Source organism: Alosa alosa, chromosome 10, assembly GCF_017589495.1.
Source record: "Alosa alosa isolate M-15738 ecotype Scorff River chromosome 10, AALO_Geno_1.1, whole genome shotgun sequence".
NCBI classification, from domain to species: domain Eukaryota; kingdom Metazoa; phylum Chordata; class Actinopteri; order Clupeiformes; family Clupeidae; genus Alosa; species Alosa alosa.
In genome coordinates, this window is record NC_063198.1 from 31806482 (window position 1) to 31833860 (window position 27379).

General features: G+C 43.7%; 2 protein-coding genes across 4 annotated transcripts in view; one reads left to right on the forward strand and one right to left on the reverse strand.

The window, feature by feature from the left end:
• The window catches only part of ptprga (protein tyrosine phosphatase receptor type Ga), a 217869-nt gene extending 206587 nt beyond the window's left edge, over positions 1 to 11282 (reverse strand). Inside the window, 1 exon segment of the mRNA XM_048254476.1 lies at positions 10771 to 11282. Within this exon segment, the coding sequence (XP_048110433.1) occupies positions 10771 to 10858 (88 nt within the window). The 5' untranslated portion in view covers positions 10859 to 11282.
• A 15817-nt stretch (positions 11283 to 27099) lies between these two features.
• fhit (fragile histidine triad diadenosine triphosphatase) overlaps positions 27100 to 27379 on the forward strand; it is a 194734-nt gene continuing 194454 nt past the window's right edge. For all 3 annotated transcript variants that reach the window (XM_048255823.1, XM_048255825.1, XM_048255826.1), the window contains exon 1: positions 27100 to 27308. The gene's annotated coding sequence lies outside the window, so the exon portion shown is untranslated. The remainder of the gene's footprint in view (positions 27309 to 27379) is intronic.

Sequence of the window (27379 nt, forward strand, 5' to 3'; positions counted from 1 at the left end):
AAGAAAATAATGCATCTTCACAGCGTTCCACTCAAAATAACACACACATTTTCACACACAGCCAAAGTTCCACTCAAAATAACACACACATTTTCACACAGAGCCAAAGACGCATTCTGCAGGGCAAACAGAGCAGCATAAAAAACGGAGCCAAAAAATCACCATCATATAGGGCTCAGCTTTTCTGTGTGGGGCTCTTTTTCCCATGGTGTATTCCTAGGTAATAAGGTCATAGAATCTCATTACTGCCAAGGTTTGAGAGTTTTATATTATCATTTGGCTGCCAGCACAACCCGGAGCGGAAATGTAATGATATTTTGTTACCAGCCATCTGCCGCGCGGCCCAAAACACTTCCCCTGCAACACAATAGCTCTTTCTGTGTGTGGCCGCGTATGGGGCTCGGCTCCGCTGCTGGGTACAGTACACGTACACACACTGGTCCCCACAGCACGCCCACCACAGGGGACACACACACAAAACAGCTGCCTGGAGCAGACCACATAATCCCCTCCCAGGCAGCTGCGTGGAGCTGGGATTCCCAAATAAAGCTTTGCCCGACTTTGTGCGACTTTGGCGAGCACAAACGTCGACAAAGACGACGGCGACAGTGCCACAGATTTTTTTTTTTAAGCCCACGCGTATTTGAGCCGGGAATATCTAAACATGCCCATGTCGAGACAAAGTGTGAAAAAGTGCTTGTGGCAAGGGCTTCCAATGCGTGACCACTGAAGGCCTGCAAGTGGACGAGGGAGGAGGGGAGGGGTGGCAGTGAGGATGGTGGTTGAGGGGTGTGGGGGGTAACTGTCTCTCTCGCTCTTTGTTAATTTTAGGTAATAGGCCCTGGAGTCATCTCGAAGCTGGAGCCTCATCCGCGTTTAATGGTAATTAGATTTTCTTTTCTGGATCGTTCCGTGAATGCTTGTCAACATGCTGTCACAGTGGACATCCATGAAGTGACACCGCCTGAAAGCCATTTTTTTGGCGGCGCACCAAAGTGCCGAGGGGCCGAAGTGAATCAGGATTTCCTATTTGAGACACAAGCGAGAAAACACATCGGTGGACCCATTTCATGCAAACTACATTTTTCCTGGGGGGGGGGGGATATGTGATAAAACCACATCACAATTCACGACAGTTGAAAGGCTTAGATTTGTCATTTTTAGGCAGTAATGTTCAAATATCATTCCTACATCATCTGCCTGCACAGAGCTTGAAAACACACCACAGAGCTCTCTGTACCTATTTGGGAATCAACCAAAAGTCCATTTAATCTTATGGAAATTTTTGACCTATGTGTTGTGAAACTTCAGTCTGGAGTGTGCATGTAGCTTACTTGGGAAAATGTGAACTTTTGCGGTGGATTTCAGATAAACCGTACACACTGGGTTCCAGGCAGTTGCTTTAGCATTGGAAAATCAATTAGCTAACAGGCCAGAAACTCCAGTTGCTTCACAGTTGGCAGCTAAATTGTGTAAGCTAAAATAAGCACATTGTGAATTTCAAAGTGAAAGGGGTTAGATGTTTTGAAGACAGAATTTGTGTATCAACAGAATTTGCAGATATCTGCGTCTAGTTCCCTTTTATTAATAATCTCAGAAACACTTTTTGGTAATCCATTTGATAGGAAAACTCTCTCAAATTCTATTTTCAATGTCTTAATGACACTGACAAGCCATTTTAGAAACTCAGAAGACACTTTAGTTGGGTGTGACTGTCTGTAAAGAAATGCACTTCCTTCTCCTTTTGTACAAGACAGTAAATCGTGTTAATTATTCAGAGTTACTGTTACCATTCAAAGGCGGCAAGAATACCATATCTTGCAAAAGTAGCAAAAGCAGGTTTGACGAGAGTATGAGAGGATAACAACATGCCCCCCCCCCCCCATCAAGCTCCAATCCTATGGGCAGCACCTCCTCAATTCTATGGGCAGCACCTCCTCCCTCCTATGAGCAGCACCTCCTCACTCCTATGCAAATGGGCAGCACCTCCTCAATCCTATGGGCAGCACAAGACCCTCGTCATCACCCGAGTGGACTCCTACCTGACGCATCAGTGAGATGTCTGCAGGGGCCACAGCACCTTGCTGTATCGCTCCATACCACGCTTGGATGCTTTCCATTCTATTTCCCCTGTGGGTCATCCATCGCCACCCCATACCCCCCCCCCCGAAACCCCACCTCCACCCACCCCATCCCCCCTGACAGCAGATCTCTAGTGGAGCCTGGAGGTGATTAACTGGAGAAAGATGGCTGCGGCGTCAGTGTAAATCCAAAGGGGTTTCAGGTGGAACACGGCCGCTGTCTGCAGATGAGGAATAGAGAGCAGGCCTGGCCAAGTCCTTCCTGGAAATGCTCAGCTCTCTCACCAGCCACTTTAGAAGGAGGCCCTAGTGTGTGTGTGTGTGTGTGTGTGTGTGTGTGTGTGTGTGTGTGTGTGTGTGTGTGCGCGCACGTGTTGTGTGTGCGTGTATGTTGTGTGTATGTGTTGTGTGTGTATGTGTTGTGTGTGCGTGTGTGTGTTGTGTGTGCGTGTGTGTGTATGTTGTGTGTGTATGTATGTGTGTGTGTGTGTGTGTGTGTGTTGTGTGTGCGTGTTTGTGTGTTGTGTGTGTGTGTGTTGTGTGTGTGTGTGTGTTGTGTGTGTGTGTGTGTATGTTGTGTGTGTGTGTGTGTGTGTGTGTGTGTGCGTGTGTGTGTTGTGTGTCGTGTTTGTGTTTGTGTGTGTGTGTGTGTGTGTGTGTGTTGTATGTGTGTGTGTTGTGTGTGTGTGTGTGTGTTATGTGTGTGTGCGTATGTGTGTGTGTTGTGTGTGTGTGTGTGCGTATGTGTGTGCGTATGTGTGTGCGTGTCGCGAGAGAGAGAGAGAGAGAGAGAGAGAGAGAGAGAGAGAAGAGCGGGGAGGGTTTTGAGGAGTGCAGGAGGACAGGAGTTGAGAGAGTGGAAAGTCCAGGGCCTCCAGGGTGAAATCTGGGCTGGTCCATCTGTTGAACATCTGGCTCGAGGAGAGAAACTCCTTCCTGTCTCGTCCTGTCAGTCCGGAAGTCTTAAATTTAGAAGGCGTGGGCCAGGCACGGCAGTCAACGCTATGATTGGATACGTTAAGAAACAAAATAGAAAAATAAAAAAATCGTGAGGTTGGACGGGGTCAGCTCACTCCAGAGCACTCCCCTATCAGTGCTAGTCAGGCTAGAGTGAGCCATCAGTGGGGCAGACCAGCCAGAAAGGCGATCACAGTTGTCAAGCTAAACAGAAATGAAAAAGAATATCTACTCTGGAATTGATTTCATGGCTGTACATTTAAAAACGCCATGCCTGTCTTTGAGCTTAGTGTCAGCTCTATTCCCCGACTCGGTGATTGTTCCTAATGGCCACAAAGGGAGATGAGTGCACAGAATGGAGTAGGCAGACAACAGAGCAGAGGGAAAATGTTCTCAAAATGAGATGCCTTCAGTCATCTTCACTCCTCGTCTTTGCCCGCACCCTGCCCGCACCCTGCCCGCACCATGCCCGCACCATGCCCGCACCATGCCCGCACCCTGCCCGCACCCTGCCCGCACTCTGCCCGCACTCCCTCTGATCTCAAGCTAGCTTGTTAAGCGGAGGTCTTTCCAGGTGTGATTGAAAGTAGACCCCTCATTCCGACGAGCCATTCAGACCCTCAATAACCGTCTCCCAGGGAAAATAGAGGGCCTGGGAATACATTTGCATAGCATCAGCACAAGTTCAGTCCATGTGCCCTTCCCATGAATAAAACAAATATTTAATAAAACAAAAGAACAGCGTTGATGGCGGTGGTCATTGAATTACACACACTGGTCGGAGGTGCGTTGAAACAAGAGTCGAAAATGCTAAAATGTCACAAGGAAATGCCACAATATTTAAATAATTTGACACGTAATGAGGCTTGCATGGGAGGTGGCGAGGAGGCTAACGGAGTTAAAGCAGAAAACGCACTTCTATTAGCTACCGGTTACATGTCAAAAAATCAATATGGTGCCTATTAAAAACCTGAGCTGCTCACTGTGCTGCCGCGTTGATAAAGAACCCCAGTTGTTTCATTTTGAAATTTACTTCATTTATTTCCCCAGGTATGTTACTCAGAGAGAGCCGTCGGCATACACAGCTCTGCATAACAAAAAGAAAAAACACAGCATATCTCTAAAGGGAATTACAGCTAATACATTTCATGACATAGGTAATGAAAAACATGACCTGCATTAATTGTCCCGAGGATACATTTATTTTTATTCTTTTCTAAACGCCTTTGATAAGGACCCAACACAATCATTTGCTGTCTCTCTCGGCAGCCAGAGAGGATGCAGTGAAAGTGAGCCAGGACCAACCAACTCCTGTTGCCTCAACTGGAAGAGAGATGTCACATAATCTATTAGGGGTAAAAAGCCATTGCTTGACAAATTCTGCACAGTTCAATTCTGAAAGATTTGTGCTGCTGGGGCAGATTACTCAGGGCAGGCCCTGATCATCGTCACACATTTCCAGCGGAGATTCAATTGGCGGATGACTGATTATTGCACGGATATCTGGAGAGCACAACACAAAATGCCAATTCTGGAGCAGCAAGTAGAAAAGGGAGGGAGGGAGGAAAGAAAGAAAGAAAGAAAGAAAGAAAGAAAGAAAGAAAGAAAGAAAGGACAAAAGAATGAAAGAAAAAAAGAGAGAGAGAGAAAGAAAAAAAGAGAGAGAGAAAGAAAGAAAGAAATAAAGAAAGAAAATGCAGGGCAGTGGTTTAAGCAGCCTCTCCAAAAGTAAGACAAATTGGCTTATGCAGTGGACTCCTCAGCCCATGTCCCAATCTCTCTGTGGAGGAAGCCAGCATCTCCCAAGCATTAAAGTGGAAAAACCAACGCCACTGCGAGAATTTAATGAGGAGGAGTGCGCTCTCTGGCCTGCCTCTGCCTCTGTGACGGAACACTTCTTGGCATGTGGTTATTCACCCCCGCCCCTTCACCAAGAGAACACGAGCCCCCACTATCAAGCCAATAACCAGTCCGGTACACTCAGCTGGCCTAATGCAACACCATAATGCATTATGTCTGTGAAAAATAGCATACAGAATATCAGTGACCACATTTCCAAGAAATGCTTTACAAAGCCCCCTTCTCCCAACAAAACAAATACCTCAGGGCAGCAATTTTTGAGAAACGGTGGTGACGAATGGTAAGTGTCTAATAGTTTCTCCTCTTTCAGTCTCTTTTTCTGTGTTCGCGATTCCGTTGGGAAGTGAACCCGTCACTGCCAAAGGAGCCTGACGGGGCGCGAGAATGACATTAACCGAACAAGAAGAGACGAAAGGAAGCTCTTTAGAGCTCTCATCATCTGGAAGAGAGAAAAAAGGGCAAATGGAGCAGCAACTTCTTCCAAAAGGGAGGGATGGACTGTTTATCTGGCAGCTACACAGCACCATGTTAGTGAGGTCACTGACAGGAGTAGATTTAAGCACTGCGAGTCCAAATGTGAAGTGTGTAGAGAGAAAAAAAAAAGGTATCGCTGCAGGTTCTTGTAAATATTTGATCAAGGTACAAATCATCGGCAGGCGGAAGATTGGAGAGGGCCAACTTTGTTTTGGAAAGTGCCTCAACGAAGAAATAAAACAGGCCCCTGAATCGATGAAGGTGGTGAAAAGAAAAATTAATTTAAGAAGCAGGTAGGGGCTCCAGCTGGGGTAGAAATAGTGATGGATGAAGTTTAGCACTCTTCTACAAAGGTTCTGATTGAGTGCTTTTACAGAGACTGAATTAATGCCACTGCTAATCTAGAGTAAGCACGCCACACAGCGTAGTCAGCAGCAGGGCCTAGCAACTCAGGGATGTTGCTCCATTTTGTTCTTCTCATATATCACACATGAAATAAAAAGAAGAAAAAAACAACGCTTTTCAAATCCCACACCCTCTAGTGGTCGATACACTACTGCCTTGTATTGCTGGTGAAAAAGAGAGCAAAAAACAAGTGGCTTGTCAAACAGTACGATAAATTTTTTTGCATATTTGAACATACAGCAGATTACTTGTGCATTTTTTGTGATTGAGATTGTTCTACTTCTAAGGGACAGTATGGTCTCGGTTTTGTAATTAAAATAACTTTAAAATCATCTAAAACCCACATGAAAAGGTTCCAGAACACAATATACTTTCACTTTGTTTTCTCTGCAATACAGGAAACACTTAAGAAAATTTTGTAAAAGAAAATAAAAACAAGTTCTCATGCCATTTCTGAAGAGCAGATAAATGGCTACAGTGAGAGTGTGAAACTATGACAACAGGCAAAGCTTTGTGAAGAGGAGGCAGAGAGGGACCGCTGATGAGACCGGGATGCTAAATCAGTGTTCCCCAGATACGGCTTTTAACGTTCGGGGATGAGGCACTCTGAACCAATAATTAATGTAGACCCTCATATTATTTATAACTCCAGCTCTTTACAACTCTTCACTAATTATGACCTCAGAGAGAGAGAGGGGGGAAAGGGCTTGGGAAAAAAAAACACAGAATTCATGCTAAAGCTCTTATCAAGGTACTCTCCCTCATAGCCATACAGTTCCAATCCTAACTTCAATACCGAATGGAAATCTTTTAAGCACTTTAAGCACATCTAAAGCCAAGCGCCGGGAGGAATAACGGAAACATGGTGAAATCTCTGGGAAAAAAACAAAACTAAAGGTTTATGCAAACCCACCACACATGGGAAGCTTACTGTTTGTCTGAAAGTCTGAAATGAAGCATTTTGGCAAAGTGTGTTTGACAAATCTTCATCATAATTCAACAATGCATCAATGTCTATGTAAAACAGACTGTGGCTCCACTAAATGTGATTAAATATTGCCTGTCAATACTGAACATGAACATGCAGATCTTTCCATCTGTCTCCACACAAACACGGCGCTCACAGGCGCTTAATGCAGCACTGTAGACGCATCCCGTTCACTTTACATGGGCTTACGTCATCCGATGCCAAAGGGAATTGTTGTTCCGTTGGGTATCTTTTTAAAGTAAAGCTAGTACACAAACCTGGCAATCCTGGTGCCATACTCCACCTCCCTGCAGCAATAGAAGCGGTCTATCAGTGACCTTCTTTAGTACATACGCTCCCAGAAATAGTCATGCTCAACAACAGCATCATCAAATATGACAACAGACAAGGACTTCTGTCTGTGCCTAATGGCTACCAGACTTTTATACAGCATTAAGAGTTTCTAAAAGCTGCAATTAAGGAATGTCTTCCTCCATACTTGACCAGGCATAATAGAAGCCCTGCATCTAACAGCATGATGGCTGCCTCTCACACAGAGAGGAGGGCCGAGCAGGAAGCACGCTAACTAAAGCAAGGCTTATGAGGAAGAGCCAAATCGAGTCCACCCGAAAAGAAACAAGCTTTTTTCTTTTCCTAAGGAGAGCAGCCTGGGCCTCGGGCACAATTAGAAAAGCTCTAGGAGAATGATAGGAAACTCCCACCCTTCCGCGGCCACATAATTCAGCCAGTCCTGATTGGGACAATGAGCTGGAACAATGGTCAGCCCCGGACTCTGAATGCCGTTATTTTCTGGCTCTTTCATCATACAGGAAGGCGGTGATATACATGTACATACAGCATATTTTAGGGGGAGGGGGGCGTGGGCGCATGTTGCGAGTTTGCTATTTTCTGGACATTCGGGCGCCTGGCAATGTAAACAGCATGTTTTCTTGAGAGTGACACAGCCCTGCAGTAAATCGCTAGGCAACCACTGCCTGCCAGCAATCCACGCGGTTAACTGTCCGCGTCCCACCATATCTTTTAATCAATCTATTAGAGGAGCTTGGAGACGATGACAGCCTGTGTGACTGATAAAGTGACCTGGCGGACATTATAGCTGTTTTGGTGCATCAGTAAGACGTATAATAGCCAGTGCTGAGAAAGATGATGATGATAATAAAATAGAGAGATTAAAGTGTCAGTTCAGAGAGGAAGAGGGCACTTCAGTAATATTCTTCTGCTAAACATAGAAAGAAAAGGCACACAATCGGCCCGGAAGGATTTTGTTATTATTTGCCTGTCTGGAATTTTTTATCTTTATCTTTATCTTAATTTTAATTTCAAATGTTGGTTGCAGTTTAGTTATAAACCTGCAACTGAAAGCCCAACACCTCGTATCACACGTGGAAGACAGAATATGGTCTTTCAGCACCACAAACTGCCCGAGCCTTCACTAAGGTCAGAGATGCCCAGCGGTATGAGACACCCCAGGGTGATATTCAGCACTTTTTTAGATTGCCAACAGATGTTTTTTTTTTTTTTTTCCTTTTTCATTGCAGACTCAGCAGACTGGCCATTATCGGATTCGGCAGAGTGAGGGGTGTGGAGACACGTCTCTCATATGAGCATAGCGGGAATAAATATACTCAAACTGTTCTCCATTTTCTGCGACGTTGCGTCTCTGGCTGTTTCTGTGAAACACTGAATCCTGCTAAATTAACCTTTCAGCAGAACAAAATACAGCGAGTCAGTCATAGAGGCTGTTAAAGAAAATGGGGGGGGGGGGGGGCAGAGTATATCTTCATTTGCACCCCACCCTACCCTGCCCACCCTCATCACTGACTTACACTAGAGTGCCTGCGGACAGCCTCATACTGGGAAGGGAAGTTATTATCAGGAGAGAGAGAGAGAGAGAGAGAGAGAGAGAGAGAGAGAGAGAGAGAGAGAGAGAGAGAGAGAGAGAGAGAGAGAGAGAGAGAGAGAGAGAAAGAAACAAAAGAAAGAAAGGAAGAGACTACATGGACAAATATGAAACAGATGAAGAAAGATGGAAGTACATCAAAATGTCTGAGTCCTTGTGAGGTGTACTTGGCTCTTGTCCTTTGGTGGTGACGTGCACGATGCCCTCCTCAGACCCTCTAATGGAATCAAAGCCAGCTTGCACACTGACATTTTGGAGCTTGCAGACAGTCTTGCCAAGAGAATAGTTCCAGCTTTCAACTCCTCTGTTACATCTTGTCTAAAACTCACACGACACTGGCCAAAATAGGAGGCTACAAACACCGTTTAAAGAGGGTGAAGTTCAGTGCAAAGTTTCTGTAGAGGGGTTTTGTCACAAGGATTGGTTTTACAGAACTTTTCTTCAACATCCATCTTATCTATCATCGTATATGTCAGTACGAGTTAGCGTGTATGTGGAGAGTCAATTGTTTACAAAAAGTTTTGTAATTTTATGAGTGAAAAAGAGATGTTAATGCTGTGTCCATTTTTGGTGAGCTGTTTTTTCTATATATAGTTCTAGCACCATGAAAGCAAGGACCGATGCGATGGGAATTTTATTACAACATGTAGAAAGAGGAAAATGAGATGCGACTTTGATTAGATTTAACTATAAAAAAAATAACCCATAACTGGGTCAGCACTGTTTATGCAAACTGGATAAGAAGAAAACAATCCATGCATATTGATGTTTGTTTTGAAAGGAATTATAACATCTTGCCTACATCTCATTCATCTGCGTAGTTACATCAGTATACTGATTTAAACTTATCGGACAGAATCCCTGAGGCAAAAGTGATACTTTCACTACCTTCATACCCTGCAAACAATACCCTTTTCTGTAAGAGGTAAGAGGCAAAAAAGTGCTTCAGGTAATTAACTAAACCTATGTGGCCTTTATATTATTTCCTGTATGACCCCAATTTCTGAAAACGGAATTTTTCATATACTGTAGAAACTATGGAAACTAGAACCCAACCCTTTCTGGATTTTAACTATTCTATTAAGAAGGAATGATGCAATTGTGAATATCCACGTCAACCCATCATGGACAAGTACACCGAAGAGAACATGTATTTGCATCAGCCGGATCTATGAGCCCTTTTGAGTCGGTGGTAATGATTGTACCCTATACTTCTTGGATAGCTTGTCATCACAATCAAACAGTAAAAAAGGCTGATGGATCCTATTCAAGGTCATTCCTGATAATTAAAAATAAGCAGAAATTCTGCTTTGACATCTTCAGTCTTTAGGGTGTCGAAAAACGGAATGTGTCATTGATTAGTGATTACAGACATGCGTTTAAATGTTATGATTTAGTCGAACTGTCTGTGGATAGCCGATTAGTCTCAATCACCAGCTTCGAGAAAGGCGCTACATTTTAAAATGTTTAGCTAATAGACGTCTCCTTCTCTCGCCGTCAAGAATGGTCATCCTTAAAACGATCCGAGGCATGCACATTCACCACGGTATTTAAGATCAACTTGCAGCCGACTCAGACGCAAATTCCGTCCTCTTTTGCGTAAATGCGCGGTTTCGCATAATCTTAATGCAAATGATGAATGCAAATAATGGACAGAAACAACGCATTTTGACATCGCAGTCGTTCTAATTTATAACACAAGTTACACTGTGTGTGTCTTCGCCGCTTCAGTTATAGCCCACGACACACATCCCCGTAAAATAACGGTTTTGTTATGGATTCCGTGGTGTTATGTATCAATCAAAGGTTATTTCTTATTAAACTGCAAGATGGCAACATTGTTGCAAGATCAGGTTGGAGTCCATAAAACCAGTCCGATAAATTAATATCCAGGTAGAGAGACAAAGCAAACACTAACAGTCAGGGTGTCGATTACAAATGGGTTGTGTCAAAATGCATAATGCATGCGTACTAAAACATATGGGGAAATATTTGTGTACATTTCATGGCGTATTCATTTCGGATTGTCGGTTTATGATCACTCCAAATGTAATTTTCGGACGTCATGCGCTAATGAACTGAAGAATTTAATTTCACAAACTTACCGGGATGACAGACGGCCCAGCAGAACACGAAGGCTGACAAAATCAGAGACAAGATCCAGCAACAACACGATTGCAGTAGCCTCCGCATGTCACTCTGCACATGGAGAGCAACCAATAAATAAGGCAACTGTTGACTGAATAGTCTGTAAAATAAACAAAAACTTGTCCTGACGATGATATTCACCAAAAAACCTTCAGCGCAAATGTGGCGCCCAGACAGACAAACTTCTTACTTCTAAAACGAGTGGATTCTGCTTAGAGAAATCTGTCGAAGTACGAACGGCCAGGAAACAGTTTTTTTCTGTCTCAAAATCTCTCAAACAGCTCAGTACTCTCCGAAATACTCATGACGGGAGGAATGTAGTACTATTCCGATTCAGTTCATTTGTCGAAGAAGGTGGAAATAGCGTATATTTTGATGGTAGACGTCCGTGCAGCGCGAGGCTGCAGCAGTTCAAGCGAAAACAGAGAGATAATAGTTGGAGCGGTGCTGGAAGCTTTCCATTCCTCCATCCAGGAAGTAGCGTGTGAGCCCAAGTCTGGCAGAGACTTTAAAACAGGCTGGGGAGAAAAAGGCGAGGGAGAGAGGGAAGACTGCACACTCCTCCGGATCCTAGCGCCGAGGAGTAGGTTACTGATGAGATCCAAAGTGTCAGTTTCCATCAGACTCATGCCCTGTTCATCCTATTTCCCGAATTAAAAAGATCTGAAAGATAATGTTATGCGTAAGGCAAAGACCAAGGCTGCTAGCATATGAAATATTGAATTTATTTGAAATATTCAAAATATTGAATATATTGAAAATTATTTAGAGAAAATTCATAAGAACATCTCAGCTTGTCTGTGTAGGCTATTGGCACACCCAAAAAGATTTTTTTTTTTTTCAAAATTATGTTTGTTCAATTATGGCTGCATTATGTTACCTCTATGTTAAGTTGCCAGTAATCGTGTAATTAAAATGTGTTGATACAGACAAGTTTTGAACCATATTAACTCTATCAATATCAATGTTCAATCTTTCTGATGTCTGGTTGTATACAACTGTAGGGGGGCATAGTTGAATGTTAAGCCATTGGTGTTTGATTTTTGCCGTCATGACAATGTTAAGGGTGTGATAAACAGCAGTTTCCGCTTTTGGTTTTTTCTTGGGAGTTGAAGACAGGGCTACAAATAGGGAAGCAGATTAAAGCAGCTCTGGCAAAAAGTTGTTGATATTTCATAATAAACACGGCATTCCCAGCTATGCTTCTAAGCAACATGCTTTGGTAGACATTTGGATCACTCGGTCTGTGCCTGTTTACAGAGTCAGTTCTGTATTTTAATGTTTTTTTTTAGTAGACACACTGAATAGACTGTAAGTTGTGGACTGTAAAGAGAATGTCAATGCATTTCATAAAAAAATGTGTGTTTGGATTAGAATTGTGGACTGCCTTTAAGTCATCTCCAAATATTACCTGGAGCCCAACATCTGAATACATTAAATATTCACCCTATGATTTGGTTTCAGTTTTGCGAAAGCTTGGGAAAACTGATCAAGCGCATAGTCTGTGATTCTAGTGAAAGGTTGTTGATATTTGAGATCATTAGTCAAATTACACCCAACCCTCTCATGCTCCTGATGCACTGTGTTGATCGGCTGGGATTGTTACAGTATGTCTACATTCAGTGTGTTTTCCATTTACAAGCCAGGACTGTGTACGAAATCAGTGTTTCTCATGCCAAAACCTCTCTATCTCACACACATACACACACACACACACACACACACACACACACACACAGTCGCACAATTATGCGTGAATGTTGACATTTTATCATTTATCCTCCAGAAATCAAGAAATGGTCAACAGTTATGGGAAATCCATAACTCCAAATCCATAAATCCATCATATTTCTGTCCCAGTTGGATTTACATGATCATGCATATTTTTAGTGCCCCTTTGCTGGTATTCACAGCAGTGAACAAGATGTGTGTTTTGCTCCACTGAGTAAATAGGACGTGCTGAACCATCATAAAGTAGGCTACTGTTCTATTGACATATTTGAAGCCACTGAGGACCATATCATCTATTCTTCAGTATGTTATGTTATAAAAAGTTACTTCATAAAGCTCTACCACAATCCCTCTCAAGAAATAAGTGCACAAAGGTAAAGCTTTGACTCAACTCACGTCTACTGGCTTAAAAAGATCTACTTCAGACAAGACCACTTACAGTAGAGCATCTCAAGGTCTAGAGCAAGAAAGAAAAGGCCCATGGAACATGGTTCATGAGATGAATTTTGGCCCTATGTATACAAACTCTGAAGAGGCTACGGACAAGAAGTCTGAATGGGAAATGAAAGTTATAAGGTCTGAAACACTAACCTGAAATTGTATAGGTCTAGACTATGACTATAGGGGTCAACATTACGCGCTCTTACAACCATCTCTTCAAGGCTAATTTTGCCAAACTACTAGAACAAACTAAACAGGACCTCTCAAAATGGTCCCCTCTGAACATGACTCTCATTGGACGTCAATCAAAATGACCATTCTTCCTGTCTTTCCCTTATCATTTTTCAAATCTTTGGATTCTATAAATTCATCATTCATTTGGAATGGTAAACAGCCTAGACTTCGTAAAAACTCTCTTCAAAGACCAAAAGACCAGGGTGGCATGGATCTTCCTAGTTTTAAATACTACTACTGGGCGGCCAACATAGGATGCATGTTATATTGGTGGCGTTACCATCTCAGCCTTGATTGTCCATCCTGGGTTCTCATGGAAAGCAGTGCTTGCAAGCAGACCTCTCTGTCAGCATATTTGGGTGCTGCTCTTCCTGGGATTGGACGTACACCTACAAATAACCCAGTTGTGGACCGCTCTCTTAGAGTGTGGGCTCAGTTCAGGAAGACATTTGATCTTCAGAAATTCTCTCTTCTAAGCCCCATTGCGTTAAATCATCTCTTTGCTCTATCAATGCAGGATAAGACATTCATGGCATGGCATGGCATGACTTAGGGCTCCGCTGTTTTCAAGACCTGTTTATGGAGAAGACATTTGCCTCTTTTGAGCAGTTGTCAGGAAAGTATGTCTTGCCTAATACAACTTTTTTCAGATTTCTCCAGGTGAGGAATTTTGTGCGTTGTCAGGTACCCAACTTACCGTCTATGCCTGTCAATCCTTTAGATGACTTTCTTAGTCTTGACCCATTTAAGAAGGGAGCTATTTCAGCATTATATAAATTAATATCAGGTGTGACCTCCCCATCTTTGACTGTTGTCCGGGCTGCATGGGAGCAGGACCTGGGTCTATGCTTTCCAGATAATGTCTGGGATTCTATTCTTAAGCAGGTGCATGGCTCTTCTATGTGTACACGTCACTCCCTTATACAGTTTAAAGTTGTGCACCGTGTTCATCTGTCTAAAATAAAACTTTCTAAAATATATCCAAATGTTTCTCCAATATGTGATAAGTGTAAAAGTGCGGATGCCTCCCTAATTCATATGTACTGGTCCTATCCCTCTCTAGAAACTTTTTGGCGTTCAGTTTTTGAGACCCTCTCTGAAATCCTAAACCACAAGATCGACCCAGATCCTCTTGTGGCACTGTTTGGGGTTGCCCCAGAGGAACTTCTGCTACCTGTAGCAAAACATAAGACCCTGGCCTTTGCCTCATTGCTAGCACGCCGTTCCATTTTGCTGAAATGGAAGGAGGCTTACCCACCCAAACACGCCCACTGGGTCAAGGACACACTGTCCTTCCTCTCACTAGAAAAGATTAGATATAGTCTCAGAGGATCAGTAAATAAGTTCTACAAGATCTGGGGCCCCTTTCTTGACAGCGTAACTGCTCCGGACAGTGTAGTTGAGGAGTAGTCTCTGGACTGGATGGTTCAACTCGCTCATTTAACACTGTGGCTTCTCATGTGAAATACAATCACAAGCAGAGATAACATGATTGGTCAGTATGTATTATTTATTATTATTTATTTTCATTATTCTTTCTTTCTTTTTTTATCATTTGGGGTTTTTTTTTGTTTTGTTTAATTTCTTTATTTTATTATATTTACTCCTATGTTATGGGTGTGCATGGGGGAGGGGGGGTTGCAATTATATCGAACTGTTAAACTTCATATCTTGTCTGTAATTAAATTGGAAAAATCAATAAAAAGACCATTGATTAAAAAAAAAAAGACTGAAATGAGTGACAGTCACGCTCAATGCGTGACACTTGATAGCCTTGCGTGGAAGTAGGCCTGACATGTGTGGATGAGTACAGGTAGTTTGGCAAAGCTTTAGTGAATGGTCACCTACCTGATGGTGGTTTGCACTAACTGCCTGGTGGCTACTCCCAAACCACACACACACACACAGGGGCGCCTGCAGGAATTAATGCTATGGTACACACACCCATCACCCCCCCCGCAAAAAAATAATTCACTCGTCAACAATATTTGTCCGTTTTAGGTCCGTGCATTGGTCAGTCAGCAAAAAAGTAGCCTACATAGCATAACAACGTCCACATGCAATAATACAACGACAACGTCTACAATGACCTATTCATTTGGACAACTTGATATAGCCCTATACAGGCTAAAGTTACCTTTAGTTTTGTTCTAGCGTAACGTGACGTCTGGCTTTAGTGCAGTCTAAAATTCTGACAAGAACACCAATTGCCTACCTTGTTCTTGTCCATCTGGAATAACTCCTAGCTTTGCTGCCTCCATCCTTTCTGTTTTCGTTGTTAAAAACTTGTGATAATCATGATGAATATTGAGTTAGTGCATTAGCTCAACATTGTGTGCTGCTCAAACAAAATGTGTGCACGTTAATTTTGATAACGTGTTCACTAACTTTACGTAATAAAAAATGGTAAATAGCCTGATGGCATGCAGCTAATGGGATACTGTGCATAGTTGGGAAGGTATGGTAGGCCAATTTGGTGTGAATACACACACACACAAGGGACATTTTCTCTCGCTGTTGAGTAGCCTGATGGTACGCACAGTGCGTACGGACGTACACCTGCAGGCGCGCCTGCACACACACACACATACACACACACCACTACCATCACCACATAGTGTTGCCACCTGCTACACAAAGAAAAATAAAGAGCATTTTCCATATTCTCTCCTTTCCCTACTTATTGGGCTAATATTGGACGTTGTAGCGTTGTCAAGCTATTCACAAGCAACATATTAAATTACTTAAGATATTATGGATGTCTGTCTGTGTGTGTGGGTTTGTTAGAAAGGCCACTGGCAGTGACAGAAAGCCCTGCACTTGCGCACGACGTGCAAGTTCATATGTTCGCGGGTGATTCAGCAAGTGGAACTTGTTCCTGGCCATTAAGTCTTCGTAGTAATTAGCCTAGCAGTTTATGACCTAATCATTTACTTACCTTTCATTCCTAGAGATTGTGCGTCCATGACGAACTGTAAGTTTATTCCTTTGTTCTTTGGAAGCATTCCATGCTGTAGAAAGTTCGTTTGTTATAGCATCCTGTTGGTTAGCCCATAGCCATGTGTAAATGGAGATGATGCCTATATCTGCTTAATCGAATTATATTTGAAGTCTAACATTAATAATTTGCATCCAAATGCTTCCAATTTGTATAGTAGATGGGTAATCCAATTTGTATGTTAATGCAGTAGCTGTTATCTTCGTGAAGCATTTCTTTGTAAGCATGATGTTGCCCATTAGCACCTTAAGTGCACGACTAGCAATGTGCATTTAATCCTGCATTCGTAAATTACTCGTGTTTGACCTGTAGAGGGCAGTATGGTAACAGAGTATTGACCCGAGAATTGTTGAGTTGAGGAAATATTTAGTACATTACACAGAGATGTCATATGTATGCATATTTGTGTAAAGTAAGTGATTTGTTACACAAGATGTTTGTGTAATTTATGCCAACCAAGTTATTATTTCTATCTTTCCTTTTAGACCACAATTTCTACTTCATAATTCAACTAAACTAATTTACAAGATAATACCACGCGCCACAACGTGTGTGAAGATTTATGTACCTGTCTGACCCCTGTGTATCACTGTGCTGCCTGAATCCTTGCATTAAACCAACGAATTGCATCTAGTCTCAAGAGGTGTTCTTACCGACATGCCAAAGCGACACTACTACACACAGACCTCACCTATACAGTCCGCCAAGCTATCGCCAGTTTCTTCATTGCTCCTCCGAGCCGGAGTAGTGGTGCTTCTTTGGATTCCTTACCTGTTCCTGCAGAATGCATCATCATTCAGCTGGTAACCTTTCATTACCCCCTGTACGCTCTAAACGCCAGTATCGTCAGCCTGCCTTTCTGAGAGATTATGTGGTCCAGCTTGCTGGCCAACGGCGAATAGTGCAATCAGAAGGAACTAATGCATCACAGTATGCACAGGGACAAGAAGATACACAACAGAAGACAGTGGATGGAGCCAGGAGGATAACACCACGTTCATCTCCCTCTACCAGCCCTATTAGTCAGAATGATGACATGACGGTCGATGAGGGGAATGCTATTGAGAAGCAACAGGCAGCTGAGGTGAGACAGCATGCACCTCAGGCTGGAGCACAGAGGGACCATTGGCCTTGTTGGCCTCAGGACGGCTATGAGACCCAAGGGGCAGAAGCAATACAGTATAGTAGACCTTATGGGATGTCATCTTATGAGCAGTCAGCACCAAGTCTTTATCCTGACGCCATCCTATCCTTTCACCATCTTCCCTTCACCTCTGCCAACACTCTAGCACCAAGGTCTAACCCGCCACTTCCTTCACAGCCCAGTTTTAAACCAACTCCTCAGGGAGAAAGCACACCTGCATCCAGGCTACACTCAAGGGGCCACCCACAGCCTTATTATCAGAAACGGGATGGAAGTCCAGAGGCAGCACAAAGAGACCATCATGATCCTGTTGACCCGACGACAGTGGATAAGAGAGAGCAGTGCATTATGGACTCCATCAACAGGATGATGAGTGAGCTACAGGTGATCAAAGATTAAACAAAAGCAAAATTGCCTAAAAAACACACATGCACCTCCTCCACTATCAAGCAACAGCTTTATGATATAATCACTTACCTTCATCACATGATTATGGAAGACGTTACCATATGCTTGCCTCCAACAGCCATCTTTATGCCGATGGGTATCCATACCAGCCTGCATCCAGCGTGAATCCACCAGACCCACGCCAGTCATCCAACCTCACTTCAACACGCACATCACTGAATCCTTATTCGCACTATAGGCCAACTACATCTGCCCAAGATGGCTCTATCCATGGACAGATTATGAACTTTCGGGCCCCTGGGGCCAGATGTATTAAGGGCCCCCCATTAATTGTCGCATATGTGGGAGGGGGGGTTTGGGGGTCCTTTCCCAGGATTTTTTTTTATTTGTTGATGTGATTTCCTGTATTCTGGTGCATTTTGGGGATGGCCAATACTAAATTCAATCAGATTCATATAGCCTACATCCTGATGTGTTGATATTGAGGCAATGATTCCATGCAAAGGCTTGGGCTTCAGGGCCCCTGGGCCTGGGCCCGGTAGGCCCGTGCAGTAATCCATCCCTGGCTCTGTCCAGCAGCCACTAGCATTCCTGAGAGAGAGAACCTACCAAGGACCTATACCAACTATTCCTGACTTCTCTAAAAGAGATCCTAGTGAGTTCACCCACCTTAAGATTGTCTTGGACATCCTCCTACCTCCTGATGCCACAGAACTGTTTCGATATCAGGTTCTTCTGGATCATCTCAAGTTAGAGGAGGCTCGTCTAATTGCAGATGCCTACTTGAACTCACCTACACCCTATGCAGATGGCTGCATAGGGTGTAGGTGAGTTCAAGTAGGCATCTGCAAGTCCATGGCTGCTTTGACAGATACGTTTGGACGTCCTCAGAAGCTGGCCCTAAAGAAAATCGCCACTGTGATGAGCGCTCCAGATATTCGACAGGGAGACTCACAGGCGTTCCAGAAGTTTTCCCTACAAGTGCGTGCCTTAGTGGGGATGTTGCAGACGCTAGGTCGTGAAGGCACAGTGGAGCTTGAATGTGGGTCCCATGTGGAACGTCTGTTAAGTAAACTCCCCTCAGATCCCCTCCGCAGATGTATGTGCCGCCGTCCTGGTACCGGGTACAACCTCTCAGACTTGTCGGAGTGGCTAGAATATGAGGTATGGTGTCAAGACGGGGAAGGTCAAGCATTAGCATTAAAGAGCCTAAATGGTAAGCGGAAAGTAGATCCAAAGCGTGACTCCAAATCCTCTCATCTGGCCACAGTTCTCCACGGCGCCGAGGATGTAGCGCCAGCAGCGAAGAAACCTGACCGCACATGCAACAAGAAATCGCAAGCCTTCTGCCCATATTGTGACAGCAAGGAGCACTTCTTAAGCCAGTGTGAGACCTTTAACTCCTTTGATAAGAATCAGATCATAGAGTGGATTAAGACCAACCGACGCTGCTGGAGATGTGAAAGAGGGCACCCTGCAGCAGAGTGTAACCTTAAGAAGCCCTGTAGTAAGTGTCACTTGGTAAACATCTCCAGATACTGCATGTTGTCTACGTCAAATCTGCTACAGTTATCATCCCAGCAGTGCTTGTTTACCTCACTCAGCCCACTGGAAGTAGAGTTGCGGAGGAATGTGGAAAAGCTTTGGCAGCTCGATGTTTTGCCAGCTAGAGGTGAGAAGCAGGTGACACGCTCCCGAGAAGACCAACAGGCCATTGATCTCCTCGATTCCAAGACCACCAGAGTAGAGGTTAATTGCGTGCTCAGATATGCTACCCCTCTGCTTCGGCCAAAGAATTCTCCTACCCGCCAAGCTCCCATGGAGGCTGTGATGCCAAGGCTAAGAGGCCTGGAGAAATGCCTATTGAGAGACATCCACCTATGAAGTGGAAATAAGGAAATTGGAAGCAGCCGGCACTGTTGCGAGGTTACCTGGACATGATGCTCCATCCGGTGGTGAGAAATGGTACATCCCTCACCATATGGTGCAGCATAACAGGAAAAATCGGATTGTGTTCGACTGCTCCTTTCAGTACAAAGGCATAAGTCTGAACAAATCTCTGCTACCTGGCCCTACATTGAGTGAGCCCTTCCCTACTCTGAGTCCTTCTGCGGTTCCGAGAACACAGTGTTGGCATAAGTGGTGATATCAAAGGTATGTTTCACCAAGTGCTGCTACTGCCTGAAGATAAGCCCCTTATGCGTTTCATCTGGCACCACATGTGAAGAGAAGAGACACCTGAGGTCTACGAGTGGCAAGTGCTGCCATTCGGGACCACCTGTAGCCCGTGCTGTGCTACCTATGCGCTACAGCAGCATGTCTTCAACCACAGCAGTCCCAACAGCATGGAGCGGTTCTCCATAGAGAGGTGCTTTTATGTTGACAATTGTTTGCAGAGCCTGCCATCTGCCAGAGAAGCCAAGCAACTGACGATCTCAGGAGCCTCCTTGCCTCTGGGGGATTCAAAGTCCGACAGTGGGCCAGTAACCAGCCTGAGGTTGCACCTACCTGCTGAGGCCAGGTCTGAAAACTGGAGCTGTGGCTGGCACACGACAGGGACGAAGCACCTGAGTCAACGCTAGGTCTAATCTGGCATTGTGGTGCCGATACCTTCAGCTACAAGCACAGATCAGTAACCTATGATCAGACCACCATGCGCAACATCTACCGTGTGTTAGCCAGTCAGTATGACCCACTTGGGTTCATACTTCCCTACACTACATGGGCGAAAATACTGGTTCAGCGGCTGTGGGACCAGCAAAGGGATTGGGATGAGCCGAATCTTCCTGAAGACCTGCTGACAGCCTGGCAAAGTTGGGAACGTGAGCTTGAACACCTTCCTAATGTGCAGCTACCGAGATGTTACACACCGGCGGACATGGATCATCCAGACCCCCAGAGAGACATTCATATATTTTGTGATGCATCCAAGAAGGCCTATGGGGCCGTTACCTACCTGAGGTCTGAAGATTCCCGAGGCATGATTCATGTTGCCTTTCTCCTTGCTCGCTCACGAGTTGCACCTTGGAAACAGCTTTCAAATCCCAGGCTGGAGTTGGCACAGTTGGCGAAGCTGTTGAAAAGTGAGCTCACCTTTGATTCAACAACGGTCCTGACGTGGCTCCACTCGGAGTCATGCCGCTTCAAAGTCTTTGTAGGTACCAGAGTGGCGGAATACAAGAGCTTACTGACCTCAAAGCCTGGAGTCCTCTCAGAATCCAGCCGATGACCTCACCAGGGGCAAAACCCTGCAAGAGCTGGTGAACCCTAACAGATGGAGTGAAGGACCAGACTTCCTAAAGTTACCACCTGACAAGTGGCCGATTCTTTCTCCATCTAATAGTTCAGTGTCAGAGGATACCACAGAGTTCAAACGTTCTACCTTCTGTGGGCTGAACACTTCTCCTGAGACAACAGGAACAGACACGCCTACCTTTAAGACCTGAAAAGACCTGGTGGAGTCTCTTGCGCAAGAGCTTCACGGGGTGGCCGGCCTGTCTGAACCAATTCCTGCCAGTACGTATCAAGCTGCAGAAATGCTGGCATTCCAGAAGGCCCAGCAACACAGTTTTGCAAGTGACTACGAGCTCCTCAAGGCAGGTAAACCTGTAGCATCCAGTAGCCGTCTTTGCCTGTCACCTGAGTTTGACTCAACCCATCTGGTCATCAGAGTGGGAGGGCGACTCCACAGTGGAGGGACTGGATCCAGAAACTGTCCACCCCATTGTGCTTAATCCAGGACACCCTTCTACGAAGTTGCTCATTCAGGAGTATGACTCGAAACTTTGCCATCCTGGACCTGAGCGAGTATTCGCTGAATTGAGGCTCAGAGTATGGGTCTTGAGAGGCCGCGAGGCAGTAAAGAGTCACCAACGTAAGTGTCTGGAATGTTGTCGATGGAGATTGAAGCCAGCAGTCCAGAAGATGGCCGACCTGCCACCACCTCAGCTCAGGTTGTTTACACCTGCATTCTACTCCTGTGGCATCGACTGCTTTGGCCCGCTTGTGGTAAAACTGGGACGAAGAACAGAGAAAAGGTGGGGGATACTTTTTAAGTGTCTCACCAGAAGAGCTGTACGTATAGATGTTTTAACCTCAATTGACCTTGACTCCTTCCTGATGGCTCTACGGAGGTTTATAGCCCGGCGTGGCAAGCCAGCCAAGGAACAAGGACCAAGGAACCAACTTCAGAGGAGGAGAGAAACAGTTGAAGGAAGCCTTCTCCAACATAAGCCCTGAGGTCCAGAAACATCTTGCCGTGCAACAGATTTCATTCCACTATAATCCACCCGCTGCTCCCCACTTTGGTGGTGCATGGGAACGTGAAATTTGCTCTGTCAAGGCTGCCTTATACACCACCATTGGTTCCCAGACAGTGAGTGAAGAGGTGCTCAGAACCGTCCTCATTGAGATTGAGTCTATACTCAGTTCCTAACCCCTAGGCTAGGTTTCAGCAAACATAGCTGATTTGGATCCGGTGACACCAAATTGCTTGCTAATGGAGCAGCCTGACAGCGCACTGCCTCAGGTGGTTTATCCACAATCAGAGCTTCTTGGACGGCGGAGGTGGAGACACTCTCAAGTTCTTGTGGATAGATTCTGGGCTGCCTTTGTGAAGAACTACTTACCTGGCCTACAGATGAGAGGGAAATGGACGACTCCAGCTCCTGACCTCACAGTTGGCTCTATTGTCATGATGGTGGACCCACAGTTACCACGTTCCCTCTGGCAGATCGGTAGGTGGTAAATCCAGGCTCTGAAAACCATGTTAGGTCAGCGGAGGTACATATCAAGGATAAAGTGTACACAAGACCCATCGTCCGTCTCATCGTTCTACCTGAAATCCCGGACGATGACTCCAGTGGACCAATGACTCATGGCCTTTCTAGAAGATCACATTTGTTACCAAATGTGGGGGCGACTGTGTTAGAAAGGCCACTGACAGTGACACAAAAGCCATGCACTTGCGCATACGCATGACGTGCAAGTTCATATGTTCGCGGGTGATTCAGCAAGTCGAAGATCTCCGAAGTTGTTCCTGGCCATTAAGTCTTTGTAGTAATTAGCCTAGCAGTTTATAACCTTATCATTTACTTACCTTTCATTCTAAATAGAGATTGTGTGTCCATAACGAACTGTAAGTTTATTCCTTTGCTCTTTGGAAGCATTCCATTCTGTAGAAAGTTTGTTTGTTATAGCATCCTGTTGGTTAGCCCATAGCCATGAATAAATAGAGATAATGCCTATATCTGCTTAATCGAACACATTCGATTAATAATTAATTAATACATTAATACATTAATAATTTGCATCCAAATGCTTCTAATTTGTATAGTAGATGGGTAATCCAATTCATATGTTAATGTAGTAGCTGTTATCTTCGTGAAGCATTTCTTTGTAAGCATGATGTTGCCCATTAGCACCTTAAGTGCACGACTAGCAATGTGCATTTAATCCTGCATACGTAAATTACTTGTGTTTGACCTGTAGAGGGTAGTATGGTAACAGAGTATTGACTGAGAATTGTTGAGTTGAGGACATATTTAGTACATTACACAGAGATGTCATATGTATGCATATTTGTGTAAAGTGAAGTGATTTGTGTTATTTATGTTACACAAGATGTTTGTGTAATTTATGCCAACCAAGTTATTATTTCTATCTTTCCTTTTAGACCACAATTTCTACTTCATAATTCCACTAAACTAATTTACAAGATAATACCACGTGACACAACGTGTGTGAAGATTTATGTGCCTGTCTGACCCCTGTGTATCACTGTGCTTCCTGAATCCTTGCATTAAACCAACTAATTGCATTCTAGTCTCAAGAGGTGTTCTTACCAACACGCCAAAGCGACACTACTACACACGGACCTCACCTATACAGTCCGCCAAGCTATTGCCAGTTTCTTCAGGGTTTGTGTCTGTGTATGTGTGTGTGTATACCTCTGTGTATGTTTGTGTGTCTTTGTATGAGTCTATGTGTATACCTATATGTGTGACTGTTACAGTGCGACTGACACCTCCTTGCTGCTGCAAGACATGGAAATGTCAAACTTGAACAACAGTAAACAAACAGCAAAAAACACAGATGGATGGTGCATATTGACCCAACTGTTGTGTTTATTGGTGTTTGATGGGGCAGTGTGCAAGCACCCTATAGAAGCATAGAATTAGGCTTACAGTCAGACTACACCGGGAGAGCAACTGGAGCATTAGCGTAGCGTAAAAATAGTTTTAGATGATTGGTGTATTTTTTAAAAAAATCTGCACAGCGCTCTCATGTCTGCTGTAGCCAGTTCCATTGATCAGTGGAAGCTAATTTTTAGATCATACACTCCACGAACAGGCCGCTTAGTTGTGCGCCCTGATGTAGACCCACTGTTGCCAGGCTTAATGGCGCAGTCAGGGATTTTACGCGATTTCAAGCCTATACATTTTTTTGTCACATTCAGCAATCGTTGCTGTTTAATAGTTGTTTACATTGAACAAACATTTAATCATTTAGAAGAGTCATGGAAACTAATTTGTTTATGTCACTGTTGCATCATTACCACACAGGGCACACCTGCGCAGAAAGAAGAATTGTACTCCAACAATAATGGAGTACCTGTTTACATGGGTGGAGTTTTCAATCGGATTATCAGAACGGAGTACACCTCTTCTCTCAATCCGATTGGAAATTTAGTCAGATCCGGGTGAATCCGATGGTTGAGGTGTTTGCATGAGGCACATTTATTCTGATTGAGCCTTTACTCTGTTTGTAATCAGACCACAAGTGGCCATGTAAACAGGGCTATCTGTCATGGCTGAGGATATTTGCTTTGGAATCGACCAAACACGACCCTGGTGGGCTAATTCAGGAATCAGTCCAGAGCGTCATAAGGGCCAATCCTGAGCACCTGGGGATGGGACAATTCTTCAGACACAAACAAGCTAGATAACGTGTGGAGATGGGGTTCCAAGGAGACCGGGGCGCTGCTGGATGATTTGGGCTTTATGACGGACAATAATTCTGGGCCCCCCGATAATATATAGTATTATTGGGTGGGGCCAAGCGGCTGTTTAAGCCATTTTAGGGGCACTTTCACAAAAACAGATTTAGTGTTTGAAAAAATAACTATGTTTCTTTAAGGAGAGCAAATGTCAGTACGTCTGTGTGAATGTCAGTATGTCTGTGTATGCAATACATGGATAGACTCACTCTAGGGCCTGATCATCTTTAAGGCTGAATAATTCTGACAACAGAAGAACTCAGTGGGAAAATGAATATAACATATTATTGCATGATACTGCATGATTTCCAAAAAAATATAAAAGAAATAATAAATATACATAATATAGCATGCATAACTTGGATGAATCCCGTTAATAAGTCTATGCAGTTACCACTGATATTCTCAAAAAGTGTGTGTGTTTGTGCGTGTGTGTGTGTGTTTGTCTATTTTATGAAAAAGGATGTGTGTGTGGAGGTGAGTAATACACAGTGAAGCATTAACAGAAAGAGCCTTGGCAATTGAAGGAATGCCACAGACTTAAATAATAGAGCGTGTTTACAAGCTTGCGTCAGTCGACAATAGCTCAGCGCACTGCATGCTTATATTTCCCATTCACAGTCAACACGCATCACCTTGAGACATGTTCAGCATCACAATGTGACACAAAGAGCTTGTTTGGCCTTTCTTTGCAGAAAAGTATATTTGAAGTCCTCATGAAATAGAAGATGGCAAATATAAAAAATGCTGTTTATGAAACGGGTATGAGGACTCCGCAAACATTTTAATAGAAGCTAAATTACCTTGGTGTACTGTATGAGTGGTCTAGTCTCGAATACTCGAAAAATGCGTCAAAATGGAGGAAGTTAAAACCTCTCAAAGCCTTTTCAACAGATTCTCCCACTCTTTCAGAGCATCTCTCAAGGATTTTGAGGACACATTATGTGCTGATGTTGCTATAGGCGCTACACTTTTCTGGTGAGTGATGCAGATGCCGGATAAAAAAAAGATGTTTAAAAAAAAGTGTAAGAGTGCAAGAAATCTGAACATGTTTACAGAGTTTTAAGAGTCAGCAGCTGAATACATTTGTAGATTTAATGCTACTGTTTCTAGCACTGAAAACATGTTAAACTGTGCAAGCAACTAAGAACGCCTGAATCCAACACCACCGAGGATGAGGTACTGCCACATTTTAATGTTTGTAATTTGCATCTACATCGACACACACACCACCAGCTGTTAATTAACTCCGCTTGAATGGCCTCAGTAACTGTAAGGTTCACCGCACATGTCTTGAGCACAGGTTGCTAGGTAGGACTACAGACAGGTTAACAATGTGGGCCAAAAAACTCTGACCTTTACCCTTTTTGGAGCCATACGCCAACAACAACAACAAACAACACAGATTTACTCTATACATGTATTTTTATGAATTATAATAATATTTTATTATAACAATAATATTATTTTATTGTTTCTGTATTTGTGCTGTATTATTAAATATTATGTTTTATGGATTTGGAATGTTTATTATTGGATTAGATTTGAAGACTCCTGGACTATTTGTATCTGTGGGAGAATCATTTTGTATTGTGGAACTTAGAAGGGAAGAGAGTTGTGCCAAAAAAGGAAGATTTTATGATGACCGTCTGTCATGAACAGATGTGGGATCACTCCCTTGACATTCCAAGACAGGAAATCAATCTTACTTTTGATTGTGTAGTCTTTATTAAAAAAGCATGTCTATAGCTTTTGGTTTTAGTTTTTTTTTTGTTTTGTTTGGATGTAAACTAATCAGTGGCATTTGGAATATATTGAAGACTTTCTTTCCTCATCTCTTCTTAAAATCAATTTATAACTTCATAAACTTTGCAGCTGACAACACAATTGCTCTAACCCCCTCTGATTGGTTGAAAATGAGTCCTGTCTGTTTAACTGCCTGTTTAATTAATTGGGCTGGAATGAATTATAATTATGGCTCATCCATTGCGTGCTGTTCTTGAAGTTAGTGCCGCCCCTTACATCTGAATAATGCTCCAATGATGGATGCTTTCAAATGATTGCTTAGATATAATGTAAATAATTGTACAGCCTAGTCCTAAATTAAATTCTGATAGCCTAGTCAACATCTTTTAAAAGTAGGCTATTGGAAAACAAATTTCGCTGTGTGACTTATCGCACATCTTGTGAAGTCCATATAGTTTGTGTGAACCTCCAAAACAAATCGCTGGACCAGAAGCTGCCTGCAAGGCAAAATAAAGGAAGGTGCAATCCCCTCCCCTCACACCTCAAAGGATGCATATTATGGTTGTATGGTGGTTGCAGGCACTAGGGTATAGCCTACAATTAACCGTCTGATACAGAATTGTCAGAAAATGTCTTCGAAACAATTACCTAGCATATATAGTGGAACATGAAGTTCTTGCTATACAGGCTTCATCAGCTATTGTAGGCTACGCGAGACAGCATGTGTACTGGGGATATTCTACAGAGACTACATCACCCATAATACATTGGGGGCACTGGCGCGCACACACGGAAGGTGAGTCCCTGTTCCTGAACTGGCTCGTTTTTCAGTGTGAAGTCTTGTCTGCCTTTTAATTTACTGCTTAA